General features: G+C 44.0%; 1 protein-coding gene across 1 annotated transcript in view; it reads right to left on the reverse strand.

Annotated features, from left to right (window-relative positions):
- lrp1ab (low density lipoprotein receptor-related protein 1Ab) overlaps positions 1 to 22,659 on the reverse strand; it is a 111,508-nt gene that overhangs the window by 64,467 nt on the left and 24,382 nt on the right. The window contains exons 4-9 of the mRNA XM_056298994.1: positions 16,559 to 16,678; positions 12,714 to 12,842; positions 12,040 to 12,300; positions 3,497 to 3,659; positions 2,422 to 2,644; positions 81 to 270 (exon numbers count right to left, since the gene is read on the reverse strand). Coding sequence (XP_056154969.1) covers positions 81 to 270; positions 2,422 to 2,644; positions 3,497 to 3,659; positions 12,040 to 12,300; positions 12,714 to 12,842; positions 16,559 to 16,678 — 1,086 coding nt within the window. The remainder of the gene's footprint in view (positions 1 to 80; positions 271 to 2,421; positions 2,645 to 3,496; positions 3,660 to 12,039; positions 12,301 to 12,713; positions 12,843 to 16,558; positions 16,679 to 22,659) is intronic.

The raw sequence follows: 22,659 nt of genomic DNA on the forward strand, positions 1-22,659 counted from the left end.
GCATAACTATAGCACACATAACATGGCACTATTGCCAGGCAGAACTGGTATTGGCAGAATGTACGCATGATCAGCTGTACCTGGAGGTTGGCGCCTCTGGTGGTAAACATGCAAGGCGGCACCCCGGTCTACTCGTGTCACCACCTGGAAGTCAGAGCTGTTGAAGCGATTCACCCGGATCACACTGGTTTTGGGGTTGAGGTTGCCTTCGCCAGAGTTAGTGGCATAAAGGTAGTTTTCAAATACAGTCAGTCCATACAGATGCTCAGTCTTGAGGACACAGAAACAAAAGGGAAGCAAAATAACAACGTTGAATTGAGCATAAGAGATGAGATACATTGCAAACATTGGCGTCATTAACATTTGCGCTTATATTGGATGACTAATAACATAACTCGGGTAATATCTTTTGTACTGAAAGCTTCTTGCAGTATATGCAATGAATGAAACTCCCTCCCCAAATATTTGTCTGTATACATCTTTTATAAACTTTTGATATGTCCTAGAGAGAGAGAGAAAGACACAGAGAGAGAGACAGAGAGAGACAGAGAGAGAGACAGAGAGCGAGCGAGACAGAGAGAGAGAGAGACAGCAAAAGTTTCTGCATACTTGACACAGGGCAGTATGGTGGTCAAACTTCCCATCTGTTTAACAGAAAAACTTTTCATTTTTTTCAAAGGGGTCTGTACTGTAGGGCCCTCCCCTACTGTCAGAGAGATGTATGGGCTGGGATCATATTAACCCCCCTTGCCCCGTCCCCTCACCACTGCAGCACTGATTTCATTAAGATCATTAGTCCACTATAAGCTCTAGCCAAGCTTGACTTGGGCCAGACTAATATGTTTAGAGAGGCCCTAGCCTGGAACATCACACTCTTTAAGTAACATCAATCAAGGCAATAAAAATGGAGTTACTCCCTGGAGAGGCGGACTCTTAATCTAGAATATACAGGGGGACAACTGGAAAATAGTACTGTCTCCATAGATGATGACAGTAAATCAATGACGGCAGAGATTTGTACAACAGAGATTCTGTGTTTTTGCAGAGCACTCAATGGGGAAAAAGGAGTTAGTGTCTGGAAGGGCTCAATGTCTCAAACTTTACAGGAGGCTGAGCCATTAGGAGGAGTATGCAATCTTATTATATATATATATATATATATATATATATATATATATATATATATATATATATATATATATATGTGTGTTTGTGTGTATAGGGTTGGGCATCAAGAACCGGTTCCAAATTAGAACTGGTTCCAAAATTTCGATTCCAAAGGAATCATCAAGAAACTTTAATTTTGACTGCGCTAAATGGTTAATAAACAAATTTCACTTGCACTCGTTTCAGTACCAGGACCTGGCTATCCGTCTGTGCTTAAAGTCATGCAAGTTGAATGTATGCATGTCTTCCCATTTCTTAAACTACACACTGGTGCTCTTCCTGGACTGGACAATGCTGCGCAAAGCGATACATTTTGTTTTTGTTCTGTGGGAAGATCAGTAAGAGTAGCAAGCACATGAGTCTGGGTGGAGCCGTGCACCACCACGGACCACAGCAAGCGCTCAAAAGCGTGGCTTCATTTTGTTCGAAAAAATGACAGGTCGGCACAGTGCAACACCTGTGCAAAACTTAGTTAGAGCAAGGGAGGACGCACTACTAACATGACAAAACAACTTTGTCAGCACGGCATATAAATCAGCGAGTGTACCACGTTTGACATGCTGCGGCGGTCTCCCTCTCCCTCACATGCCTCGACCTCCTCAGTCAACACTCAGCCAACAGCCAGCACCTCATCGCAGTCGGGTAAGTGAAAATCAAATAGACTTTGTCGAATTCTTAACAGCGAGACAGCAAACTAGCTATACTTGATTAAACTGCTAAAAAACTGTGTTAAATTTGTGCAAAAACTGTAATGTATTTTTTCTTAGATGAACGATCACATAGATGTTCCTACTTCTCGCTCATCAACACCTACATGGGCTGCAGCTCCCTACACTGTAAATTTATTGGCTTTTAGACTGTTTCCATGTTGTCATTTTGATGGGTTTCAATGTTACAGTACAGTGAACGCAAAAACAATGAACGGATTATTGTTGAATCATATCATTTAATAACAGCAACCAAATTAAACTGCATGAAATTAATTTACAGGTTTCATAAACCCTATGAAGTCAATTGTGAATATGAATATGACTGGATATTACTTGTGCAAAGGTTTTGAAAAGTAAGTTTTCTTTTTCTGTGAAGTAAGCACATGACCTGTTTTGACTCCGCCCCTCAAAGAACTGGACTCGATAAGCAGAACCAGAATCATTAAAATCCAAACGATACCCAACCTTAGGTGTGTATGTGAATTTAAGCGAGTCAGTGCTCAGGCATTTGTTTCTCCATGTCCATCAATCCCTCTATCCTCACCAGTAGCCCCTGGATAATGGTGTGCCGGTTTTTGCCCTCGTAATCCACCACTTCAATGTAGTCCAGATAGGCGTCAGCCCAGTACACCAGCCGGTTGACAAGATCCAGAGTTATACCATGGGGGAACACAATCTTGCTGTCCACCAACTTGGTGCGGTTCTGCCCATCCATATCACAGCGCTCCACCCTCGGTGTAGAACCATAGTCTGTGAAGAACACTTTCCTGCAGGAAGGGGTAAGGAAAACAAGATTGGGAGTGTAAAATGGAGGGACAAGGAGCAAGGAAATTCAGCTTTGCACCTTTTCATCTGTATGTCTATTCAACTTTTTTTTTGTGGATTTTTCCTCCCTTTATTCTCCCCAACTGTATCCGGCCAATTACCCCACTCTTCAGAGCTGTCGGGTCACTGCTCCACCCCCTCTGCCGATCTGGGGAGGGCTGCAGACTACCACGTCTCCTCCGATACGTGTGGAGTCACCAGCCGCTTCTTTTCACCTGACAGTGAGGAGTTTTGCCAGGGGGACATAGCATGTGGGAAGATCATGCCATTTCCCCCAGTTCCCCCTCCCCCTCGAACAGGCACCCCGACTGACCAGAGGAGGCGCTAGTGCAGCGACCAGGACACATACCCACATTCGGCTTCCCCCCGCAGACACAGCCTATTGTGTCTGTAGGGATGCCCGACCAAGCCGGAGGTAACACAGTGATTTGATCCGGCGATCCCTGTGTTGGTAGACAACGGAATAGACCGGCACGCCACCCGGATGCCCCGTGTCTATTCAACTTGCCCACTGCACAAATATTTAGCTTTAGTCAGCTGAATAGACATGCAGACAGTCCAAAAGTTTTCCTGGGTTGACCAAAAATGGAGAAGTGATACCTTGGATAAAGGAACAACACTGAATCAAGCTATTTATGACTACATTTTAGATGTGAATTGCTGTCTCCCTGCTGTAGGAATTTTTTTTTTTACTGGCAGCCCATTGAGTCAGCACATCATCTGACCATTTTCTGTCGCAATAGCACATTACTAATGTCAACATTTGGTCATGTAGGACAGAGGACAGTACTGACCCCATGGCTGGGTCCAGGGCAATGCCTTTAGGGTTGTACAGCTCCTGGTCCAGCAGGGTTACACATGTCTGTCCATTCTTGTTGCAGACAAACACCCGGTCGTCCACGTCATCCACAAAGTAGAAGTTTCCGGTCAGCCAGTCAATAGCCATCTGCTCCACATCTGGAGGAAGGCAGAGAAGAAGCACGGGGAACAGGGGTCGGGTAGAGAAGAAAAGAAGATAGGAGAAAAGAACAATCCAGAACAAAACAGAGCAGATAAGTTAAATAAGTGCACTCGATCATCCTGGTGGTACAACTATTTTTTAATACACATATCAAGTTCAGTAATGCTAAATGATAATTCAGCATGATAAAGAATGATAAAAAAGCAATGAACATGATAATACAAATTCAATGAGCATGATAATAAAGCATGGGCAAACCTCTATTTACCTTTTCTTCTGTGACTTTCCTTCAGCCACAAAAAATAACAAAATATTTGAAAAGCGCCTTCATGTGCCTGCTCTGCTTTGGAACTACAAAAACTAATGCATAATATTATACAATACATTACATTAAGACCCCTGGCCTGTTGCTATCATAGGGGGTCTAGCAGGGTGTTAAAGTAAAATTAATGAATAAATCAACGAACAAATCAATGAATCTAACCGTCCTTGCACAAGGTGGTACTATGGGTAAAGGAGAGTTGGGGGGGGGGGATTTTCATCGTCAAAAAGTGTTTCATCAAGTTGTACTTGGTACGTGCTCATTCCAAATGTGTATAAATATGAACAAAAAGTCTTAAGAATGGGAAATGATTTTCTTTGTAAAGTTAAAGTTAACATGTGGGTTTGCCTGGGCAGAAGGATAGCATGAATTGTAAAGTCTCTGCCCTTTACAAATGTATTTGAAATGGATCACGGGGTTGCTGAGGGTAGGGGGAATATTGCTGCAACATCTCTCATACAAAGGACAGTGAAGTTGACATTTCTCAAGTTTAGTAAGCGGATAGATTAGTGCCATTAAAAGTAACGCGTTACAGGGCGTCCAGGTAGCGTAGCGGTCTATTCCATTGCCTATCAACATGGGGATCGCCAGTTCGAATCCCCCTGTTACCTCCGGCTTGGTCGGGCGTCCCTACAGACACAATTGGCCATGTGTGCGGGTGGGAAGCTGGATGTGGGTATGTGTCCTGGTCGCTGCACTAGCGCCTCCTCTGGTTGGTCGGGGCACCTGTTTGGGGGGAAGCGGGCACTGGTGGGAATAGCGTGACCCTCTCACGCACTACGTCCCCCTGGTGAAACTCCTCACTGTCAGGTGAAAAGAAGCGGCTGACGATGCCACATGTATCGGAGGAGACATGTGGTAGTCTGCAGCCCTCCCCGGATTGGCAGAAGGGGTGAAGAAGCGACCGGGATGGCTAAGAAGAGGGGGGTACTTGGCCAAGTACAATTGGGGAGAAAAAGGAGGGGGGGGGGAATCAAAAAAAAAAAAAGGTAACGCGTTATTTTTTTGCGATTAATTTGAAATATTTAATTTATTTTAAAAAAATCAAGGCAATTAACGCAACTGCGTTTTGTTCACTAGGAAGTGGCGGCTGTGCAAGGCTGTTTCATGGGCATATCGGGGGACTGGGTTGTGCGCTCTCCCTCCTGCTTGTCGGCGCATGGAGAACTGTGTTTTTTCCCTACTCTACTTCTCACTGGACTGTTAACGGTGCGTAACCTTCGTCTCCACTTTGTCACAGCAGTAAGCTTTATTTGTCGCCAGCCCTCCTTCCCTCATGGAGAATATTAGATATTCTACTATACTGTGCCATTGGTACGCATATGGGGTTCTGTGATGCGCCATTATAAACGCATAATGAACGTCATGAATTGATGGCACTTGAAATTCAACTGGCACTTGAACATGGAACAAAATTTTTTGTTGTTAATTACCATTTATATTAGTGCATACAAGAAATTATTGCCTTCTACGCTGATGTATAATTTTAATGGCCTTGATGGTTTATGAATTCAAAGGACACTTCAACATATAGGCCTGGGTTGTGTTATTTAAGTTAGTGCATGTAAGAAATATGCCTTTCAAGCTGACAGTTTTAATGGCCTTGATGGTTTTGTTGGAAATCTGTAGTTCACAGAAGAGAATCTGTGTTCAAAGTTAAAAAGATGCTATTAGCGGGCATCCAGGTAGCCTAGCAGTCTATTCCCCTGCCTACCAACATGGGGATCACTGGTTCGAATCCCTGTGTTACTTCCGGCTTGGTCGGGTGTCCCTTCAGACACAATTGGCCATGTCTGCAGATAGGAAGCCGGATGTGGGTATGTGTCCTGGTCACTGCACTAGCGCCTCTCTGGTCAGTCGGGGCGCCTGTTCGGGGGGGAGGGGGAACTGGGGGGGAATAGCGTAATCCTTCCACACACTAGGTCCCCCTGGTGAAACTCCTCACTGTCAGGTGAAAAGAAACAGCTGGCAACTCCATATGTATCGGAGGAGGCATGTGGTAGTCTGCAGCCCTCCCCAGATCGGCTGAGGGGGTGGAGCAGCAACTGAGACTAGGAAGAGTGGGGTAATTGGCCAGGTATGATTGGGGAGGGGAAAAAAAAGGGGGGGATAAATAAACAAATAGAAAGAAGATGCTATTAAACAATAGTATTTGAATTTAAATATACTTCCTTTGTGTTGATTTCACATGAATTCTGTGACTTTTACATTTAAATATCCATTATTACAAGCTTCAGTCTGAAGAAGAACAAAAAGCGGTTAATCATGATTAATCACAGTAAATTGTGCAATTAATTAGTTAATCTTTAAAATCGATTTACAGCCCTAGGAGAAATATATTCTGCTTGCTAAGCTAACATAAAAGGAATTCAAAAGCGAAAGCCTCGCAGAAGGTCTGCGGTTATTCCAGACATACCACTGGCATAAGGGGTCTGAAACTCTAATGCTTTTACCATTGAAGACTAAGATTCACATCTTGCATCTACCAGATGACTCTCCCTGTACTCTGACAATGGGGGTCTATTTGAGAGTGGGAGCAGGGAGGACATAAGCGACAGAGACACACAGCTTTAGACAGGGGAGAGAGGGAGCTCAGAGACGCACTGCCTCCCATACTGCCTTATGTTTTAACAGCTGTCCACATGCTTTCTTTCAGAGTCCAACACTTAATACACTGTACACACACACACACACACACACACACACACACACACACACACACACACACACACACACACACACAGTATCAAAGACACACATTGCCACGGTTCCCTCTCCGTTTAGTACACAGGACATCTTTGATGTTGGTATCCAAACTTGCATGTCTGTCCCGGGTCCCAAACTGCTGTCTACAGACAGCAAGTGATTCCTGCAGGTAGCACCTGTCCTAGGGCTCTGGCCATTCACAAAGAAAGCCCTAGGGCTGGAGGTCCCAACGATGGCCACCATGCTGTTCAGAGACAGAGCCAGAGCTAGTTCCACAACAGCATGCAGACATCGGGGCTCAATGCACCCTCCAATTCCTAACATTACCCCAATAGTCTGGCCCTGCATGCAAGTGATGCTTTGCTGCTGTAGTAGAAGCTGTGCCAAAGAAAGTGGAAAAAGTTCCAGGCATGGGGGGGACCGGTACATGGTGTATTTACGTGGTAAGCAAGCCGAGAGGAAAACAGAGAAGAGATCGAATTTAATCATGGAAACAGGAAAAAGCCCAAAGAAAAACAAAAATCGAAGAAAAAAAAAGTGCAGACTGGATAAGATTTTCAAATGTCAGGGCAAAGAAACTAATCCTGTTGTACACAGTTTACACCATTCTGCAATAACATTGTCTCCACCCTGCGAGCAAGTGTGTGTTTGTGTGTGCGGCGGGCTATATTTCATAACATAAAACTTCTGGTGCAACTCCCAGCAGGAAATCAATCACTGACAATCAGTGGCGGTGCTAGCAACTTTGTTTTTGAAGGGATTTAACTGTAAATACAAGATCTAATAAAAACATGCCCAAGAGGACAAAGGGAAGGAGTACAGCCAGTCCAAGCGGTTTCACAAACAACAGAACCGAAATTCTGACAAAAAGGAAAGTTGGTTATGAAGTTCGGAAACAATGATACTCCCCTTGGTAATGGTTTTAAACCATAGCCTTCCTGTAAAATGTTCCAGCTGGAAACTGAGCTGCACAAGGCATTGATTAGCCTCCGATAGAGAGCACAGGGCCAGTTGTGCAACCATCTGACTAGTGGAGGCCCTATCCAGAAAGACAGGGCGTGTGTGTGTGTGTGTGTGTGTGTGTGTGTGTGTGTGTGTGTGTGTGTGTGTGTGTGCGCACGCGCGCGCGCCTCTTGACATTCTCTCGTTCACTCCTTTATTCTGGTAAGTGGGAAGGTTGCTGGGAAATCTGAATGAACCCCACCTCTTTCTCCTCCCGCTGTCAGAAACCCTGCGAGTTTCTGCCTCCCGCAACTATCATCTCCCACTATTCTCCCCACAGAAACACTTCACACAGTGAAGGAATACTAGAAAACACATACAAACACGCAGCAGCACACAAAACAAATGCAGACATACACACAAAACAAACATGCATTTTTTTCTGCTCCCCTACAAATGGCAAACCTATTTTTGCAAGGAACTACAACACCTTTAAACTAGTCTGAATTCAGCCTCAGATTGTAGGGTAGTACCTAAAAAAAATCGTGTTTCATCAAAATCTATTTCTTCCATTTACGAGTAACTTCTAATATTTCTATTATTTCAGAGCTGAAATGTCCTGTTGCTGCTACCATGATCTTGCCAGTGCTGAAAAGAATAGAAAGAAATTCTAAGGAAAGACTTCTGTGACCTAGCAACATTGTTTTGCAGCTCAGAGATTATGGTTTGCCAAAGGGACCCGACATATAACCCCTATTTAGAGGCTGCAAGTCCCTAAAGAGTCAACAATGAATGAGAAAAGGCTGACCACAGGCGCAATATGATAGGGTACCACTCATGACAAGACAAAAAAAAAAAGATGGATTGGGATCAAAGGCATGGGACAGAGTAGAGATTGGGAAAGGATAGATGAAAGATGGAGAGAAAGAGGTGTGGAGGGGAGCTGGTCCCTGCTATGGTGATCCACTTGGCAGGCAGAGAGAATAAGATAGGAAACTCTGCACTTCTTTCATCTTCCCGGACAGGGATTTACACATACAGACAGAGGCAGAGCAAGTCACATCTGGAAGCCTCGTCTACTCATCCGCCCTACTCTCTCAAGCTCCCACAACCGATAAATCACCCCATTTGTGTGAACCCCAGTCCCACCGCTAACCCCTCCACATCCCCATCTGTATCCATCTAAAGCCTTCTCCGAGTCTGTCCAGCATATTTTCCTCGGCACACCTGAGCCCTGCCAGTTATTAAACTAACTGAACAGGAGTGGCCAGAGAGCCCATTGGGACAACAGCAATATCATGTGACTTTGTTGTGAAGACATAAATGAAAAAATACACAGTCAAGAAAAATAATGCCGAGTGGGTTAATTGGGTAAGGCACTGTGATAATTCAGGTAAGGTTTACGTAATATATAAATATTATAAAATACAAGACTGCAGGGCGTCTGGGTGGCGTGGCAGTCTATTCTGTTGCCTACCAACATGGGGATTGCCGGTTCAAATCCCTGTGTTACCTCCAGTTTGGTTGGGCATCCCTACAGACACAATTGGCCGTGTCTATGGGTATGTGTCCTGGTCGCTGCACTTGCGCCTCCTCTGGTTGGCTGGGGTGCCTGTTCGGGGGGAGGGGGAACTGGGGGGAATAGCATGATCCTCCAATGCGCTACGCCCCCCTGGCGAAACTCCTCACTGTCAGGTGAAAAGAAGCAGCTGGCGACTCCACATGTATCGCAGGAGGCATGTGGTAGTCTGCAGCCCTCCCTGGATCGGCAGAGGGGGTAGATCAGCGACCGGGATGGCTCGGAAGAGTAGGGCAATAGGCCAGATACAATCGAGGAGAAGAGAGGGGGGATTAAAAAAACAAAAAACAAGACTGCACAAGAAACCATATCAACACATCAAATGGCCTCTGACTCAGCAGAGAGCCACAGGAGCATTGGAGAGATTGGGTTCTCTTATCGCGGCTGACAGCCAGGACTGATGGCAGCATGGAGGGCTGTTGAGTCAGAGCCAAAGTTGGAGCAGGGCCTCGCTCTTTCCTGTCTGTTCTCACTCCTTACAACCTGGTGGGACAGCTTAAAGCTGCCGACGGCCCCGACTGGATCCATATGTCACAGTGCAGAGAGGCCGTCCGTGTCTCAGGCTTAGTTCACCCTGACTGATGCCATGCTCGCTACTGTCCATGACCTACCCATAACCTTCTGATGACTCATTTACTCGATGCCATCAGCTAGAGTTGCTCCAAATGACACCGTTGGATACCTGCATACGATACAAGAGGAGCTACACAGGAAATCAGAGGGTGAAAAAATCTCCCTCTGTGTTCATGCAAGGTAACATGTCACTAAGTAACGGGTACATCAGGCGTAAGTATGTGGGTCATTCTATGTGTGAGCATGTGTGGTGTGTGTGTGTGTGTACTTGGCTTTCTTGTGTTTGCTCAGCTATGAGCATATTAAAGTGACCCGACTTGATAAGACCCGAGAGGGACTGAGGAATGAAGGGATTGTTAATGCTGACATAACTCAACGGAAGAATGTAAATACCATCTACATGACCACTGTAGCCTTTGTGTATGCAAACACATAGCCGACTACATAACGAGAAACACATACTTGAACACGCCTGACGCTATGTCCCGCCCTGTGTCTGCTGTCTGGTACAGAAAATCGCCACCTTAAGCACTCCCTGTCTCTCATTTGTTCTCATTACCTCATACCCTTCTCTCGTTGGATTCTTCCCATCTCTCTCCTTCCCCATTCTCTTCCCTTCTCTCCCACACATACTCACCAGATACTCATCACCACTTGATAGAAAAGCCACACCAGCATGCCGCTTAAATAACACCATGAGGGGAAAGGTGGGACATCGGCCTCTTGTGGAAGCGGAGCGATTAGAAGGAAAAAAATAAATTTACAGAGTGTCAGGGTCCACCGAACCGCCTCGCCTCTGCTCTGCTGAGTATCAGCAGTGATAACAAACACACAATGCTTGTGTGAAGCCACTGTGATCCCAAATGCACATGATCACTTCACAGATTTTGTGTCCCACCCCAGCGCCACCATTTGTTTTCTTCATGTCTGTCTTTCCATGCCTAGGGCTAATTCTTTAGGGAATGCTTCATTCACACACACGTGCGCACACACAAGACACACACACACACACACACACACACACACACACACACACACACACACACACACAGACACACACCTACGCACAAACCTTTAAGTTTTGTCTACATTCCTTTATAGAGAGTAATAGCTCTGTCAGTCAGGCAAACAAAAACAAACCTTGTCAGACTTTTAATTAGTGATAAATCATGTCTGCGTTATAGAGATGAGTCTCAATCGAAAGTGTTCATTAGTTGAATATATGTTTAAATGTGTATGACGCATGTTCGTGTGTGTGTGTGTGTGGGGGGGGTGGGTGGGTGGGTGCGAGTGTGTATTTCCCAAGAGATGAGAGCAAGCAAGATACTGCAGTGCCTGTGGCTATGAGGACAATAACGTCACAGGCCAGACATTATATTTTTCATCATTAATTAGTGAGACACATAGAGGCTCCTTACTCACTCACTCACTCACTCACTCTCACACACACACACACAAACACACACACACAGCACTATGCAAGAACATGTATGGCAGGAGCTAGAGACAAAGGGAACTCAAAGTGGGAAAATCCATCACCAACTATTGTGCCATTGTGACTCAATGCTTGATGTGATATAGTGGATTACAATGAAATATAAAAATTATGAGAGCTTGAAAAAAAACCCCAAATAATTTTAGGCCTGTGAACTGCCTCATGAGCAGGGAGTACATGAATCAAAGTACACAAGTTGGCTACTGTTTGCCTGTCAAACTTTCTCTTGCAAGCACACTGCCAGCCTTATGTGCAAGATATCACTGTTTAAGTCAGCTAAACACACACAGAAGCCCGATAGGATGATTTAGTGGTGTGTCAGGGGCATTCTTGTTCTTTAAAGACAGACCTTTTGAAGAATAAAGCTGGCTTCAGCGTTTCTGCCTGGCACTTTTATGCTGGTATGAGCAGGTTTCTGAGACACGGCTGTATTGCTTCACATCTTACTTCACGTCTGAGCTAGCAACTGTCAAGTTGACCATGTGATTCCTGAGGCACATCAAGTAAATTTGGCGCAGAGTGAGCTTACAACTAGTACAGATTACTCGGGATTTGTAACGTTGCCCTGGAGCAAGGCATTCATTCATTACCGCCCAACAGGGCTGTGTCTATACCTAAACCTTTGATGCTCCCTTCCTGCTTGAGAATACTCTCAAATGAATGCTGGGTTGGAAAAAATCTGAGCATCTCTATGAAACAAAAAGCCAAATTTAGTCTTACAGTCAGACCCAGCCATTGGATATTGAATGTACTACTCACGGTGCAGGCTAAGGGAAATGTTGATCGTGTGGACGTCGGTGACAGTCTTTAGGTCGGGGATGTTGGCGCACTTGAGCTGGGTGGTAGCAGGTGTGTCACCCACGTCGATCCAGCAGACCGTCTCCTGGGCATAGATGAAGTCCATGGCCATCGTTTGCTTTGTGGTAATGGAGGGCAGCCGGGAGGTGGAGCCGCTCAGGGAGGTACAGCGGATGTCATGGAGGTTAGCGATTAACAGCATGGGCAGTCGGTCCACCGGGTCTAAGTAGAGTTTGAAAAGCGAAAACACAAGAGGAGAAGTAAGGAAGAGAGAAAGGGGTTGCGATGTGAATCTTAAGAAGAGTGCAGGGAGCGACGGTTATGGGTACAAGACAGAATGTCGAAGACAAGAGAGAAAGAAAAGAAGGTGAGAAGAAAAACAGCGGGATGGATTGAGGAGAGCTGAGGGTCAAACATTTATTACACAGCTGCCACACATCTCTTTCCAGTAAACAGGCTTGTAACACCAATTAGATAGGGTTTCACACCATGCAAATATGATTGTTCTAATATAACACAGCAGGGCACCAAATTAAACCATGAAAAGGACCAATTTTAACACAGTTATTAGCAGCAGGTAAGGTAACCTTGGTCTCTCCTGCCTTTTTTCTATAGGTATGTTTGTGTATTTTTACCATTTTTGGCCTTGCAGGAGCGGTTGTCAGGCTGTAGCAGGTAGCCCTCCACACAGCTGCAGATGTAGGAGCCTTCAGTGTTGGTGCATGTCTGACTGCAGGTCCCGTACACACTGCACTCATTGAAATCTGCCAGAAAGATACTATGGTGACTAATCAGACGCCATCAGCGGCTCAATTCCACATTTAAGGATAATAATAATAATAATAATGGATTACAAAGGATAACCCAAACTGCACGGGATTCTTTTTTTTTAAATTTTCACCCCCTTTTTTCTCCCCAATTGCATTTGGCCAATTACCCCACTCTCCGAGCCATCCTGGTCACTGCTCCACCCCCTCTGCCGATCCAGGGAGAGCTGCAGACTACCACATGCCTCCTCCGATACATGTGGAGTCACCAGCCGCTTCTTCTCACCTGACAGTGAGGAGTTTCACCAGCAGGATGTATCACATGGGAAGATCATGCTATTTCTCCCAGTTCCCCCTCCCCCCCAAACAGGCTCCCCGACCGACCAGAGGAGGGGCTAGTGCAGCTACCTGGACAAATACCAACATCAGGCTTCCCTCCCGCAGACACAGCCAATTGTGTCTGTAGGGATGCCCAACCAAGCCGGAGGTAACACGGGGATTCGAACCGGCGATCCCCCTGTTGGTAGGCAACGGAATAGACTGCTACGCCACCCGGACGCCCAGCATGGGAATATTTTTATTGGAGAACTTCTTGGATCAACTCAGCATTTGGAAAACAAATGTCAGTTTTAGCCTCCACCCCACCATCATACAGAACACCGCAACACATATTTATACAAAAGTTCCTTGATGAGAAGTACTCTCCTCTGCATATGCTCCAATGTAACATCAAGTTACATTTGTCACAGTCAGTATCTTCGGTGTATACAGAATTGATAGCATAGCCATGCTTAAAACTAGGTAGCTTAACATTGCTTAAATCAGAGCTCTCCAACAGGGGGCCGCGACCCCTGGAGGGGGGGGGGGTTCAGAGTTACTGCAAGGGGTCCGCCAAATTATTTGCTCCCAAACTTTTTCCTTCCAAAAACATGTCCAAAAATGCACATTAACATGAATACAACCTATACTAAGCAAAGATAAATCTTCTTATTCGTTAAAAAAATTGTAACATTGAAGAGACCCATGAATCCCTGTGCAATAATGTGATCATACTGAAAGCCGAGCACCAGCTAGCTATCCTATGCTAAACCATTCTATGTGCAGCATCAATAAAACACTGGAAATAATTGCATGCCGTATTAGCCAAATAGGTATGTATTATTAGCCTAAGAATAAAGCCATTCTTACATTAATGTGATCTACAATGGATCGTTTTATAACTTCTCGACCAAGAAACTCTGACAGACCCTGCACTTCATCACGAACCACTGGCGAAAGTTCAGAGGATGGGGCTAACACACCTACTAACAGCCATGCTACAACTGCTGCTAAGTGCAAATGAGAGAAGACCTGAAAATATTCAGAGAATTATCTCACGTTTTGATTTACCTTTAAAGAGACTGAGGGCGTTGAATTACCAGTGTGTCACCTGCTCTGCCATGCTGTCAAACAAAAGTATGAAGCTCCTTGGAGACAACCCATACTCACTTGAAAGAAAAACCAGTGGAATACTTTCAGGCCTGTCTCAAATCTCTCAAAGGCCAACAGACATTGATGAGACAATCAGCTAAAGTTGGTGAGCTAGCTTTGAAAACCTCTTATCAAGTTGTCTTCGGCTCGCTCAGAACAAAAAGCCATACACAACTGCAGAGGATTTAATATTGCCTGCAGCCAGTGATATGTGCAAAACAATGTTTGGGAATGACAAGTTCGTTAATAAACTGAAAAGCATTCCGTTGTTGGACACAACCATTGCTCGCCGTATTGATGACATGGCATCTGATGTCAGGGTGCAACTAGTAGAGAAACTGAGGCTGGCAGAGGCTTTGCATTACAATTGGATGAATCCACAGACATGTCAAACGATGCTCAGCTTTTGGCGTTTGTGCAGTTTGTCGACCAAAATGAAATGCAGGAGAAATTTTTGTGTTGTAAGCAGCTGCCTGAACGCACAAGTTTTTACATTTTCAAAGTGATCGATGGTTTTTTTCAGAGAGAATGACATACCCTGGGCAAAATGTGTTGCGATGTGAACTGATGGTGCAAGAGCAATGGCTGGTTTAAAAAGTGGACTGATAGCACTGGTCAAAGGTGTGGCTCCCCAAGTGACGTGGACGCATTGCATGCTACATAGGGAGTCTCTCCTTGCCAAAGAAATGAGTGCTGAATTGTCAGATGTCATGGACTCTGTCATGAAAGCTGTCAATGTTGTCAAGAAGAGTGCTTTGCAAACGCGTCTCTTTTCCTTTCTCTGTGCTGCTGCAGGAGAAGAACACACTGCGCTACTTTGCCATTCTGGTGTTCGATGGCTTTCGTGTGGAGCAGTGTTGTCACGTGTGTTCGAGTTACGTACGTCTATTCGGGGGTTTTTACTTTAGCAAAACTGTGTAGAACTGGTTGCAAATTTCAGTGATGATGTCTGGGTTACTAAACTTGCATATGTTGCAGATGTTTACTCTGAGCTGAACAGACTCAACAGTTCTTTGCAAGGCTGCAATACACATGCCATCCAGCTGTATGACAGAATGGAAGGCTTTCTGAAGAAAATCAAAAGATGGAGGGAACGAGTCAGGGAGGGCACTTTTTCCATGTTTCCATCAGTGGATAAGTTGGGAGATTCTGTAGTGCTCTCGCCTCACCTAACACGCACAATTGTTGCACACTTGGAGGCACTCAAGGGTCAATTTGGGAAATAGTTTTCTGAGGCTGACTCCTGGCGCAGGGACAAGACATGGATACAGTTTCCATTCAAAGATAATACAGCAGATGGCTCAAAATTGACAATGACAGAGGAGGATCAGCTCATCGAACTATCCACTGACAGTACATACAGAAACATGTATGAGACAAGACCACTCATCCAGTTCTGGATCGCTTGCCAGAAAGACTTCCCACAATTGACAGCAAAAGCAATGAGGAGCCTTTTACCTTTTGCAATGACATAACTTTGTGAGAGTGGATTTTCCTCCCTTACCTACCTGAAAAGCAAGTACAGGTCAAGACCGCAGCCTGAGGTTGATATGGCCCTCTGCCCTAGAATAGACAAGCTGTGTACCACTCACCAGGGTCAGGCCGCTCACTAAGGTAGGAGCTGTGCCATCTGCACACGTAAAGTTAAGCTTAATACTTCATTGTCGCTCCCCCATTAAAATTGTGAAATTGTAAATGTAAAAATGTCAATATAGAATGAAAACATGTTCTATAAAGCACCCCACTGTTACAGATAATGTATATAGTTCTGTTTACATATACATATGTGTATGGGAGTATAGGTTTATGTATGTGAATGTATACATACACACACATATGTGTACGTATGTGTGTGTAGTGTGTGTGTGTGTATATATAAATAAAATTTGTGGGTTTTTTATCTTCCACTTATTCAGTTCACTTCAGTTCACTTCTGTACAAGTAATGTAAGTCAATGTGCATTCTTGATTTTTCTGAATAAAAAGACAATTGCAAAAAAAAAAACATGTTCTATAAATATATGAATCTGTCAATAATTATTATTTTAATGGCTTAGCATTGTATACACCATTACAAAGTACATGGTACTATAGGCTGCCCTACACATTATTGTTGGCACAGTTTAATAAGCAACACAATTTTATACAATATGTAATAGGGGGTCCCTCCGCTGTGTCTCTATCAGCCAAGGGGTCCTTGGCCTGAAAAACGTTGAAGACCTCTGGCTTAAATGATCCACTCACCTTTACACGTTTTGCCATCTGAAGCCACCTCGTAGCCATTGTTGCAGTAGCACTTTGGCCCTTCGTGTGTCACAGAACAGCGGTACTGGCAGCCATGGGAGGCACAGTCTGATGCTCGTTCTAAACCAGAAAGGGTGACACACAAAAATTACAATAAGATTAAACACAGCAGGGGCTCCTAGGTCATTTAAACCTTGCTTATGAAGGCAGAAAACCTCAGAAAATAATGCAGGCTGTTACGCCAATATTTCTTAGACTCACTGGTGAACAGGCTTGTTTGCAGATCAGCTTTCTGATACTTATCTAAATCCCAGCTTTATCTTCACAGAGCCATACTGTCATGTCCTATCTGATTTTCACCGGGTGCATTTGTCATGGGTGTGTGTGTGTGTGTGTGTGTGTGTGTGTGTGTGTGTGTGTGTGTGTGTGTGTGTGTGCATGGATATGTGTTTGGGTGTGCCGGTCCCACAGTGTCAGACGAGGCAATCTGAATGTGGAGTTAGAGGGCCTCTTCTACCCCCCCCCCCCTCAGCTTCCAAGAGGGAACTCAAGGACAGAGCCTTTTGGCAGGCCATGAAAGCAGTACATCCGCACTCTCTCCCTCACTACCACACATCCCCTCATCACTCGCTCTACACATGGGTGTATGCGCGCATGTACATTTGTGTAGGATATAAAATGAGGCGGCAATGTCAGTAGCAAACGGAGGTGATGATTTGGCCCTGCAATCTTGGAATAAATCTTTTGAAGACAGCAGCTCACACCACCACATTCAAGCAAGTGGAGTGAGTGAGCCAGCTAAGGATTTACCCCCCCACCCCCACCATTTCACAACAGGTGTGAATTGCGCTCTGCTGGTATGGTAATTTGCCCAGCCTTCGATAAACATCTGTTAGCCAACCCTTTCTGTGTCATATTATATAAAATTATCAATATTCACACCAAACCACAAATAAGTACCACCAAAATGGTACATTCACATTATATATTCCATTCCATTGATCCATTATCTGAACCGCTTATCCTGTTCTCAGGGTCGCGGGGATGCTGGAGCCTATTCCAGCAGTCATTGGGCAGCAGGCGGGGGGACTATAAATATATAAAAATATATATCCATCCATCTATCCATTATCCGAAATAAAATATAATAACAAATAATAAATATATATACATAAGATATATTTACAATATATATATATTTATACACACACACAACACACATATATAAACTTAGCACATAAAGTAAGGAAATTTGTGTTTGGTAGATTATTTCTTTGTTGTAACAATGCTTCTTGGCAATAAATCTTACATCAATCTTACATCAGGCTTTCAGCACCTGGGGTACCAGAAGCTCAAAACAAGAGTCAATAGCAACAGGAAAATAAGCTGTTTGGCATTAGCAGAGAAGATTTGGCAAATGTTTCATGGTCGCAACCCACATACTCAGCTCTGCTGCTCATCCCACAAACGCATGTTCCTTACAAATGTGGCCCCATTTAAAAGGGAAATAAACAGGCTTTCCAACGGTATAAGACTTACTGGCAAGAAGCATTGTTACAACAAAGAAATAATCTACCAAACACAAATTTCCTTACTTTTTGTGCTAAGTATATATATGTATTTTATATATATACATTATATATATTTACAAGATATTTGATGTTGCCATAGCTCTCCAATGTTATCTCCCTTTTAAGGTTCATGTCAACAGCATAGGGTTAAGGTTTGAGAGCCCGGTCTGTTTTGGAACCGGTTCTGAGTTGATGAAATATCCAGATTCGATAACCTCAGAGTTAAATGAATCTGTTATTGAACACCCCCCCCCCCCAAAATGTAGACCATTGTTCTAAAACTGCCATCGGTCGCTGTGCCATAATAAATCCACGTACAATATTACAGCAAAAAGGTCATTAAATCTTTAATGTGGAGTCAATGGATGATGATGATGTCATGCGGGTGCGTCTACACACACACAGCCAGCTTGCTTTATTTAATTTAGTTCTGACATCATGGCAAATTGGGAATGACAGGCCCAAACATCTGTGAATCAAAAATAAGTTGCTTTTTTTTTGACAATTTACAAAAAAAGTTCAATTGAATGGATTTGGATTCGACAGGCGGATTCGATACTAGATTCAGATTTTTTTTTTTTTTGGATTTTTCCCCGTTTTTCTCTCCAATTGTACTTGGCCAATTACCTGACTCTTCTGAGCCATCCCTGCTCTCTGCTCCACCCCCTCCTGCGGACTACCACATGCTTCCTCTGATACATGTGGAGTCGCTAGTTGCTTCTTTTCACCTGACAGTGAGGAATTTCGCCAGAGGGACATAGTGCACTGGAGGATCACACTAGTCCCCCCAGTTCCCCCTCCCCCCTGAGCAGGTCCTTCCGACAGACCAGAGGAGGCACTAGTGCAGCAACCAGAACACATACCCACATCCGGCTTCCCACCCGCAGACACAGCTAATTGTGTCTGTAGGGACGCCTGACCAAGCCGGAGGTAACATGGGGATTTAAACCAGCAATCCCCTGTTGGTAGGTAACGGAATAGACCGCCACGCCACCCGGATGCCCTTACTAGATTCAGATTTGATGAAATGCTATTGAACCCCAACTCTAGTAGTGGCTCTTTCAGACTAGGGATGGGCATTTTAGGCAATTTCCATATTCCAGCACTCATATGAAATTATTACAGAGTATTCGCTATATATATGTATATGTATGTATATGTATGTATATATATATATGTATATATATACACACACACATATATGTGTGTGTGTGTGTGTGTGTGTGTGTGTGTGTGTGTGTGTGTGTGTGTGTATGTATGTATGTATGTATAATGTAAGAATAGCGTCCGAAATGAACAGCCAAGCAAAAATGCGGGTAGGGGTTAGGGTTGGCCTGCCTTTCTGCACAACACAGACTGTAGAGATCAGCTTACACAGAGAAAAACCATATCTGTAAACATGACGTTGCCTGTTATCTGTCTCCGCTGTTTTCTCCTTGTGCTTACTGCACTTTTGGTTAATCATCGAACTAGTTTTTCTACGATACGCAAGTTTAATGTTACAGAGCTTGCACAGCACAATCATTTTATTTATTTTGTCAAAATACTTCCAAACATCACTCTTATGCCTGGTCGTGGCTGGTCGTCATATTGCCTGTAAAGTTAGATCGTGCGATGTCTTTACTTTAAAAAAACATTATCTGCAGTTGCGCAGATCTATCATTTTTGCTATATGGATCTGTGCGGATATTCATAAATAGCAGTTATGACACTGTGTCCTGTCCAAGAAAAATTTAAACTTTTGATATAGAACAGGGTCAAATATATATATACACTACCGTTCAAAAGTTTGGGATCACCCAAACAATTTCGTGTTTTCCATGAAAAGTCACATATTCACCACCATATGTTGTGAAATGAATAGAAAATAGAGTCAAGACATTGACAAGGTTAGAAATAATGATTTGTATTTGAAATAAGATTTTTTTTACATCAAACTTTGCTTTCGTTAAAGAATCCTCCATTTGCAGCAATTACAGCATTGCAGACCTTTGGCATTCTAGCTGTTAATTTGTTGAGGTAATCTGGAGAAATTGCACCCCACGCTTCCAGAAGCAGCTCCCACAAGTTGGATTGGTTGGATGGGCACTTCTTTGAGCAGATTGAGTTTCTGGAGCATCACATTTGTGGGGTCAATTAAACGCTCAAAATGGCCAGAAAAAGAGAACTTTCATCTGAAACTCGACAGTCTATTCTTGTTCTTAGAAATGAAGGCTATTCCATGCGAGAAATTGCTAAGAAATTGAAGATTTCCTACACCGGTGTGTACTACTCCCTTCAGAGGACAGCACAAACAGGCTCTAACAGGTACTATTTAATGAAGATGCCAGTTGGGGACCTGTGAGGCGTCTGTTTCTCAAACTAGAGACTCTAATGTACTTATCTTCTTGCTCAGTTGTGCAACGCGGCCTCCCACTTCTTTTTCTACTCTGGTTAGAGCCTGTTTGTGCTGTCCTCTGAAGGGAGTAGTACACACCGGTGTAGGAAATCTTCAATTTCTTAACAATTTCTCGCATGGAATAGCCTTCATTTCTAAGAACAAGAATAGACTGTCGAGTTTCAGATGAAAGTTCTCTTTTTCTGGCCATTTTGAGCGTTTAATTGACCCCACAAATGTGATGCTCCAGAAACTCAATCTGCTCAAAGAAGTGCCCATCCAACCAATCCAACTTGTGGGAGCTGCTTCTGGAAGCGTGGGGTGCAATTTCTCCAGATTACCTCAACAAATTAACAGCTAGAATGCCAAAGGTCTGCAATGCTGTAATTGCTGCAAATGGAGGATTCTTTGACGAAAGCAAAGTTTGATGTAAAAAAAATCTTATTTCAAATACAAATCATTATTTCTAACCTTGTCAATGTCTTGACTCTATTTTCTATTCATTTCACAACATATGGTGGTGAATAAGTGTGACTTTTCATGGAAAACACAAAATTGTTTGGGTGATCCCAAACTTTTGAACGGTAGTGTATATATATATATATATATGTGTGTGTGTGTGTGTGTGTGTGTGTGTGTGTGTGTGTGTGTGTGTGTGTGTGTGTGTATATATATGTATATATATATGGCCTGTCCAGGGTGTCTCCCTGCCTACCGCCCCATGACTTCTGGGATAGGCTCCAGCATCTCCGCGACCCTGAGAGCAGGATAAGTGGTTTGGACAATGGAATGGAATGGAATATATATGGAATATATGTGCTAGTTGAAAACATCAAAGTTTAATAATTTACTATGAGCTTTTCAAACATAAACAATACAAAGCCAAAAACAAATTAACAGGGAAAAAAAGCAACAACCCTAGAATGATGGGTTGACATTCTCATTCTCATCTGAATGATATGCAACATATCAAATGCACAATACACAGGGCTAGTGATGCTGTGGCCGTGAATTGCAGCAATAGAAAGAGTAAAACGGAGGTTGGACCAGTGAATTGCGTTCATTATATAAAGCCTGTGGCACTCTGGGCCACAAAGGCTCTTTTGTTGTGGCCCCACTGAGAGGAAGAACTCCCAGCAAACACTGTGGCCCATATCGAATCCATTCACTCACCCTCACACACACAGAGACACACACTGAGCCAAACCATGCCTGGGTGCTACACTGTCTGCAAAAGTGTACCTCAGTCAGGGTAATTCACTCCAATACTTGAACTTTACCTCCAACTCCCAAACAGAACAACAGAAAAATATTTCTATTCACTTCTCAGCCTTTTCATAGTGTTTTTTTTCCTTTGAGAATGAGAGAAAAACTAACAGTTTAGGAGGTATGTGTCAGCATTTAATTCTGCTACTCCCAACCTCATTTCGCATTTGTAGTTGTAAGTAGAGAACTGAGGGTGAGAGCGGAGAGAGACGAGACGACAGGAAGAGCGGAGAACGGGAGAGGAAAGGGGAGAGGAAGGGAAAAAAGAAAGAGGAGGAAGACGAGGACTAAGAAGTGTAGGATGAGAGAAAGCAAGGACGTAACAAGTGTGCAAATGGCGCGTGTTTGGATTGTTCCAGCATTGACTGCACAACAGCAGCGTGCCAGATATTTAACCAGGGGTTAATGAATAAAGTAAACAAATCACACACTGACACACTGGAGACCTTGAATGCTCAACAAGCATGCCGGAGCCATTGATCCCAGGGCCACATGGATGGCAGCTCTCCATTTCACTAATCTACATCTGCCCAATGAACATCAGGGGAGTAAAAGCATGAAGTTGGTACAAAACTACTGCTTGAGACAGACACCCAGACACAGCATTCTGGACGGGCTGATGAATGAGGCTGATGCCCACATACACACAAGAGGCACACATGAACAAACAGGATTAGGTGAGGAGAGGGAGGGTCAAGAGAGAGACATGCATTTGGGAAAAGGAGGCCTAGGGAGGTGGCGAGGGAGGACAGGGTAAGAGATGGGAGAGACATTGTGAAAGAGAAAGATTATGAGAAAGGAAAGATTTATGACAGGGAGAAGACAGAGGGAGAAGCAAGTGATGCAGCCGACTGTTCTTGGAGTCCTTCCAAAGCCGGGCTATGAGG

Source organism: Lampris incognitus, chromosome 2 (assembly GCF_029633865.1).
Source record: "Lampris incognitus isolate fLamInc1 chromosome 2, fLamInc1.hap2, whole genome shotgun sequence".
In the NCBI taxonomy this organism is placed as follows: domain Eukaryota; kingdom Metazoa; phylum Chordata; class Actinopteri; order Lampriformes; family Lampridae; genus Lampris; species Lampris incognitus.